The following is a 7,342-nucleotide window of genomic DNA, read 5'->3' as shown; positions in this document are numbered from 1 at the left end:
CTCATTCATTTCCATAATTCCTTAACTCTTAAAATATTTTATATTTTAATAAACTTGTATGTTAACAACTGAAGCACATTTAGGTTAAGATGTATTTATTTCTTTAATATACACATATCAGTAAAATAGAAATAAATCTTTATTTATCTATATACATCCGGAGAAGAATACACGTTAATTATAATGAAAATAACAATGCACATACTTACTTTTCTATTTACTTCTTAATATTTATTTCTTAAGAGACATAAGTATGTACGCAACGTTTCTCTGCATCCGCTAATCTGATCCGTCCCTCACGGACATGATTTGGTAATCCGATTAGCCTAGGGAACTTTCTGTCTAGACAATTTACATCACTGCGATTATATCAATCCGATTGGAAATCCGATTGCTACACGTAACACCCATATATTCTTCTATAAAGACATAATGCACAACGCATGAGAAAATAGACCAGTCTTTCATTTTCATTATGGCAATAGAAATGAGAATTCTGATTGGTCAATTTTCTTATGCGTTGTGCATTATGCTTTTATGCAAGAGTGTGTGCTCCCCGCTTAATGGCATAATTCATTGTGGACTTGCACATGCACGAGTCATGTAAAAACAATACTTGCAAATAGGTTAAAACAATGTGACTTTTTACTTTAGGATAATATTTGAAAAATATAATATATATTTTAATGATTATATAACTCTTTAATTAAGAATAAAATTTTATTAGAAAACAACACCAGATGATTTTATAATCAATAATACAATTTTACAAAATTATTATTTCGTGTAATTGTCACGGTATTGTTCTGCCTAATGGCTCCTGCACACAGAACGCGGTAATGTTTGCCGCGCAGCGAAAGTTCGCGCGACAGCCAATCAATATGCTGCTTTCCGTAATAACCTTCTAGTTCTTACGGAAAAACAATATATTGATTGGCTGTCGCGCGGACTTCCGCTGCGTGGCAAGCATTACCGCGTTCTGTGTGCAGGAGCCATAAGACAGTATTGGGTAGCTTTGGGTTGTCATGAATCACATAATAGTAGTAGATGGTGATGTCTGTAACTTATTTCTGCTCTAGGAAAATGACTCGGAGAGGTATTATCGGAAATATCCTATATCGTGTAGAGATTTTCCTTGGTACCAATATTATCCCCTCCATTTTTTCGGGAAACTGTCGCCTAACCAAACTGCCATGATAGTTTACACTAGTATTTCTTTCGACGAGAGCTTTCATTGTTTCATGTTTAGTCCTAAAATTATCTCGAATCGTCTAGAAAGTTCACAAAGCTACACCGCGTGTCATCGAGAGAGACATCAGTTATTTCGTTTCGTCATGAATCCAACTTAACATAGTCATTTAATTTTCTTTCTGCGAAACATTCGGCGTATTTTACATTGGCGACCGAGGACATTTTTCCCTAGACTGCGCAAGAGCGGCTGTGAATGCATTCGAGAACGAGTCAGCGAATCGTTGAGGTAAGAATGGGTTAGCGCGTATAATTTTTATTTTCGTGTGACTGAGGCACATAATGCCGATGGACGCACACGTAAACGTTAGCTGATCGTGCGATTTCACACTTGCGCGTTTCGTCCGGTCGTGACTCGCATCTCGCTCTGGCATCGAGCTCGACAATTGATATTTCTCTCGCCGACACGAAAAGAAATCACCTCCCTTTCCTCAAGTAAGTAAAACTCGAGAGAGCGACACACTTACGAACTACGTTTCTAGGTTAGGTTCGGGGGAGCGCGCGGTCGTCGGTCGCGGTGGCGATTCGTGATCTCGCCGGCGCAAAGTCGGTCGTGAGTCATCGCACGGAGACTCCACGTCGACGAGGGACGCATGTGAAGGCTCTCGTGGCTCGCCGATCGCCCTCCGCACGCCGTTCACGGTTACGTCGCGAGTCCTCGAGCTTCCTCATGGTGCGAACCGCAACTGTACTCTTACGATTGTAGAGCGTCTTTCAGCAAAGCGAGTCCTCCCACGCGTTCGAGTCGAAATTAAAAATCTGGAGATAGATATCATGCGCAACTAAGGGCACCTGTTGATAAAACAGCGGAACGGAATCAGAGACACGTGAGCGATCCGAAATGCTCGCAACCATTGCTGATATGTCTCCACTGAGACATCTCCTTCGAGAATTTCCTAAGAGCATAAAGTTTTGCTTTGCCTATGGCTCGGGTGTGTTTAAGCAGGCTAACAACAATCATGAGAATATGCTGGATCTCATATTTGTTGTGCGCAACTCCAACAAATGGCACGCTGAGAATCTGCAGAGAAACCCCAAACATTACGCCCAGCCCTTGAGGTTCCTTGGCCACAAAGTGATCACTAAAGTTCAAGAGGGATCAGGTGCCAATATATATTACAATACTCTGATCAGGACCAGTCAAGGGCAGCTCATCAAATACGGAGTGATATCTGAGATATCGCTGGTGGAGGATCTCTTGGATTGGAATAATCTGTATCTCTCAGGACGACTGCACAAGCCCGTGAGAGTGCTGGTGGAGCCTGATGAGAGCTCCCAGCTGCGCACTGCTCTAGTGCAGAACCTCCACTCAGCTGTGCATGCTGCTCTGCTGCTGCTGCCCGAGCACTTCACTGAGATCGACTTCTTCCGGAAGATCACCGGGCTGTCTTACCACGGCGACTTCCGGATGATTTTCGGCGAAAACAAGCAGAAGATCAACAATATCGTGCTGCCGCAGCTGCAACACTTCAAGCAGCTGTACGAGCCAGTGCTGAAGCACTTCGACAACTATGTGGACATACCCTTGTCAGACAACATGGCGATCACATGTCACCAGGACACTAGCCCGGCCACCAAGATCCATCATCTCAATCACTTGCCGCGAACGCCGCAAATCAGACTGGTTCGGGCATGGTCTCACGGTCCGCGATCAAGAGACACGGAGGATTGTCTGCGGGCCATCGCGCACGACCCGGAGTGCTGCGAGATACTGGAGCAGTGCCTGAAAGACATTGTCTGGCGGTCCAGCGTGACGCAGAGTCTCAAGGGGATCGTGACAGCGGGCCTGATGAAATCCGTTAAGTACAGCGGCGCCAAGATCATTAAGATGTTAACGTCGAACGTCTCCGACAGCAAGCACACGCTGCCCAAGCCGGACCACAGCCAGATCGATAAGATCGTTCAGGCGGTCGTAAAGAAGACAGAGACGAAAGAGGCGGAAAAGCGCGTCGAGTAGTTGTACCGTCGTTCTCTTTTGAAATAATTTAATCACGATATATTTATATATGTAAATTCCCGTATGCTTGTATTATATAAATAAAGTGTATAGTTTGTCCTAAGGGTGTAACTCGATGTCTCTTTGATTCGCTCACAGAGTCATTCGTGATGATTAGACTCATTCTTTTTTTTTCGCGGGGCAATCTCGCTTCAAATTCAGGGAGCGTTTAACACGTTAAACACTTGTGAGACTACATTATCCGGTATCTTAGAAGTTGGGGGGAGATACATTGAGAAAAAATACTTGAAAATCCATTTGTGAGATACAAAATTTACTCAGAAATAAGCTTTATATTCCACAGAAGTAAAACAACTTTATATCTCGCAAATAAATTTTCAAATATTTTCTTCTCAATTTCTCTTTTTTATCTTCTCAATGTACGTACGAGTTACGTGGTTTATTGAGAAAGAAATAGTTGAAAATTTATTTGCGAAATAAAAGCTTACCTCGTTTATAAACTTCAATTGAATTTATTTTTTTGAAGTTTATTTCAATTCGCGTGCAGAAATAAACTTCATATCCTATAGATAAATTTTCAAGTATTTTTTTCTCAGTGCACTCATCGAAAATATGTCTATATCGACAATATTTGAATAATATTTGAAGATTTACTTACGGCGTATAAAGTTGATTTCCGCGAACTTTATATCCCGCAAATAAATTTTCGAGTGCTTTTTTTTTCAGTGTAAGTTCATTGAAGAATCGACTCACAATTATCATATTTTCAGCGGCCACTTGGATTATGACACCAATGGACTCCGACTCCGAAAGCCAAGACAGCGATGAGGGCCGGCGCTTTCGCTTCGAGACCACGCGCAAGGACCCGGCTGCGCCCGTGGATACGACGAGCAGGATCAGGTCGCCGAAGAAGAAGTCGAAGCACAAGTCGTCGCGCTGTGACGACAGCAATAGGCATTACCGCGAGCGGAAAGAACGCTCTAAGTATGACAGCGCCAGGAAGACTGACGACAAGGACCTCAGGCACTTGATCAAGCACACCAAGCACGAGTCCTGGAGCAGCTCGCGACAAGAGGACGGAAGCAAGAACTCGCACAAGGACCACCGGGACATCAGAGACGCGTCGGCCGCCAGCGACCGCGGCTCCAGGCACTCCAGCGGCGGCGGTGACACGCGGGAGAGATCGCGGGACTCAAAACGCCAGTCGGACAGGGACTGGAGCGTTCATCGGGCGCAACGGTCGCGAGAACACTCGTATGAGAAGAACCACGATGAGTTGCGGGGTTCAGGCGACAAACACCGGAACCGGTGCCGCGAAAGGCACAAACATCGTTCTCGGGACAGGAGTCGGGAGCGTTCTTATCAGTCGACCAAGGTGAAATCCTCAAGCGGCGACCGATCTCGAGAGGACCACAGCAAACCGGACTCCAGCAGAAAGTTGGCGGTGAAGGAGAACAGATCGCAGAACTCGAGAGATCACTCGTCGCCGAAAAGCGTGGAACGCGCGCGTAGCCACAGCTCCGAGAGCCGCTCGACGCTCGTGCACCTCGCGGATACGAGAAAGGAGTCGTCGTTGGACGCTCCAGACTGCAAGGAGCTGGACCTGTCGCAGTTCGACGTGCTGTCGGAGACTGATGAGAACACGTCCGACGGCCCGGACTCGCGATGCCGTACGTTGTCCTTGCGCCACCGTGAGCCGACGCGCGAGCACGACTTCAGCGAAGATCAGTCCGAGAGTCGTGAGCCGCCGGAGAAACGAGCGCGAACAGAGCAACGGCATGGGCGCAAGGTAAAAACGATGGACGATGATAGCGACAAGGACAACGACGGCCCGGTGTCCGGCTCGAGTAATAATAATCCTAGTGCCGTTTCAGATCCTTCACTAGTCTCGTTCGCGACGAGCTCCGTGAAAACGAGAGACGCGCGCGTGGATCCCGTGAGAGAAAAATCCGGGGACCGTGAAGAGGAGAAAACAGCGCTCGCTTACAACAGCAACGACGCGGAGCGTTCGGTTTCGAGAGAGAGACATTCGCGGCACGCCTCGGCTGTGGACCGGATGTCTGAGTACTATCCGATTTTGATGTCGGAAATCATACGTTCTAATACGTTTGTCGATGAGGCATTCAAGACGTCGAGGCATCTCGACAGTAGCCGCGCGTCGCGAAGGAAAGTGACGTCGATCCACGACGACGGCGGCGTGGACAACGGCGAGAGGACGGTGCGCCTCATCGGGCCTTGCTTGCCGTCGAGCGATGAGACGAGGAGTATCGTCGAGTCACGAGCAAACGACCGGAGAGAGCGAGGAGTCGCGGAGCACGATACGCCGGAAGAAGCGGCCTTCGGGCCGGCACTGCCACCGCATTTGTTACAACGAATGCGCGACAACGAGTCGCGGCGAGACAAGTTCATCGGACCTGTACTGCCTGACACCGTGAAGAAAGCATCGCGCGAAGCTCTCCCTGTAGGATCCGACGATGACGATGAGCACGCGATAGGACCATTGCCCGCGGATCATCCGGCTCTGAGGAACAGCCGCGTGTATGAGCAACTAGATCTGAGAGCGCATAGAATCAGGCATGAGGGCTACTCCGAAGAGGTAATGAAAAGATACGCGCGGATTACTTGCGTACTGTCTACGCGATGTATGTATGAGTCTTTTTCATGTAGACAATATGAACTATGTAGAAGATCGTAAATTATATTTAAATATTGAGAAAAAAATCATTAAATTATATGAGACAGTTGCCATGTCTGTTTTAATGATAAATATATTAATGATAAATGTAATGTTTAAAACAAATAACAAATTGCGTGAAATTTGCATTTCATTATATGATAAACCTGTAGATTTAATTTTAAAGTGATAGAAGGAATGTAACTAGAGGATTCCCTGTGGACTCTAATTTGTTTAGGAAACAACGTTCACAGGTTATATCAGGATAAAAGTTATCATATAATCTTTTGATTATTGGTTATTATTAACCAATAAAATTATAAATTTTTCTTTATTAATTTTCAAGCTACACGTTCTTTAAGTGACATCCGTAGATTACTCATTGTCTCATGACATCTCATACAAAACTTACGTTGTCTACATGTAATCGTAGAACATGATTTATACATAAACGTCAAACCCTATGATACTCTTGTTTTAGACGATCTGGACAAGAGACAAAGGAGAAAGAAATGAGAAGGAGTTTTTTATTAAGTCCAAAAGGAATTTTCCTCAGACGAAGAAAAGCAAACGTTTATGTTTTAGGTTGATGTCGGTAACAAACGCGAGGAATGGATGACCGAGTTACCGCCAGCGCAGGCTGCCAATCTTGGATTGGGCCCACGCAAGTTCCGGGTCAGAGATGGTCCGGATATGTCGGACAGGTCGTGTTGGACCGACACACCCGCGCAAAAAGCTCAGAAGCAAAGAGAATCGGTAAGTTCGTTGTAGATATATTGGCGATTCAGCATAGTGGACATGTCTTGTCCCGGAAAAGACTATATCAAAATTAAAAAGATAAGATCAAACTTAAAATAGTGCCTGTAAGAGTTACACACACAGATATTGTAGTGCAGTAAAACTAATAATTTAATTAATGATAATTCTCAAAAGATAAGAGAATTTATTTGTAGTATATAAAAATTAAGTTACCATACCATAAAAAGATAGGAACTTCGAGATTTGGATTTCTTGGGCTAACACATATTCACTTTCAGCATGTCACATTCATTTATTCACAATTCAGACGATATTAAATATTGAATTTGCGATATTTTCTACGCAGGAAGCGAGAAGACTTAGCAGTACGGAAGAATCGAACAGGAGACGCGCAAAAGAACGTCACAAGGAGACGGACAAGAGTAGCAAGCACGAGAAGTCTCTGTTGGAGATACACCAAAGTAAAATGGCCAAGAGAAAAAAGGTAACTTGATGTCTCACTTGACGTATGATTATTAACCTGAGTTAGTGCGACATAAATTTTTAACTTTAGAAAATAGACGAATATTTTTTTAATTCTTTTTTGCTTTTGCACACTGAATTTTATTGCACAGCATATAACAAATTCCGTTCCATTAATCATATATCTGTATTTTTGTGTGTATATATATATATATATTTTTTTTTTTTTTTTTTTTTTTTTT

The 7,342-nt window shown here is 44.3% G+C and overlaps 2 protein-coding genes across 6 annotated transcripts in view; both read left to right on the top strand.

The window, feature by feature from the left end:
• Nucleotides 1-1,109: 1,109 nt before the first annotated feature.
• LOC116848669 (uncharacterized protein DDB_G0287625) overlaps nt 1,110-7,342 on the top strand; it is a 9,074-nt gene continuing 2,841 nt past the window's right edge. Inside the window, exons 1-5 of one of the 5 annotated variants that reach the window (XR_004378998.1) lie at nt 1,110-1,477; nt 1,731-1,921; nt 3,976-5,801; nt 6,361-6,635; nt 6,985-7,114. Coding sequence is in view for 4 of the 5 variants with exons in the window: in XM_032824996.1 (XP_032680887.1) it covers nt 3,990-5,801; nt 6,465-6,635; nt 6,985-7,122 (2,121 nt within the window). In the remaining variant the exon portion in view is untranslated. The other 4 variants (XM_032824996.1, XM_032825018.1, XM_032825005.1 and 1 more) reach the window with 4 other exon arrangements.
• Nucleotides 2,090-3,205, top strand: LOC116848581 (phosphatidate cytidylyltransferase, mitochondrial). The gene has a single exon (XM_032824837.1). It carries the CDS (start codon nt 2,090-2,092, stop codon nt 3,203-3,205), a length of 1,116 nt encoding a protein of 371 aa, XP_032680728.1.

The sequence above is a fragment of the Odontomachus brunneus genome, unplaced genomic scaffold (assembly GCF_010583005.1).
Source record: "Odontomachus brunneus isolate Ranch 3 - 2012 unplaced genomic scaffold, Obru_v1 Obru_scaffold_005, whole genome shotgun sequence".
NCBI lineage: Eukaryota > Metazoa > Arthropoda > Insecta > Hymenoptera > Formicidae > Odontomachus > Odontomachus brunneus.
Note: the sequence above shows the minus strand (reverse complement) of the source record. Positions and strands in the feature narration are given on the sequence as shown.

Bases quoted from the DNA above. Each gene is read 5' to 3' on its own strand.
- LOC116848581 (XM_032824837.1), top strand. From the start codon at position 2,090: ATGCTCGCAACCATTGCTGATATGTCTCCACTGAGACATCTCCTTCGA.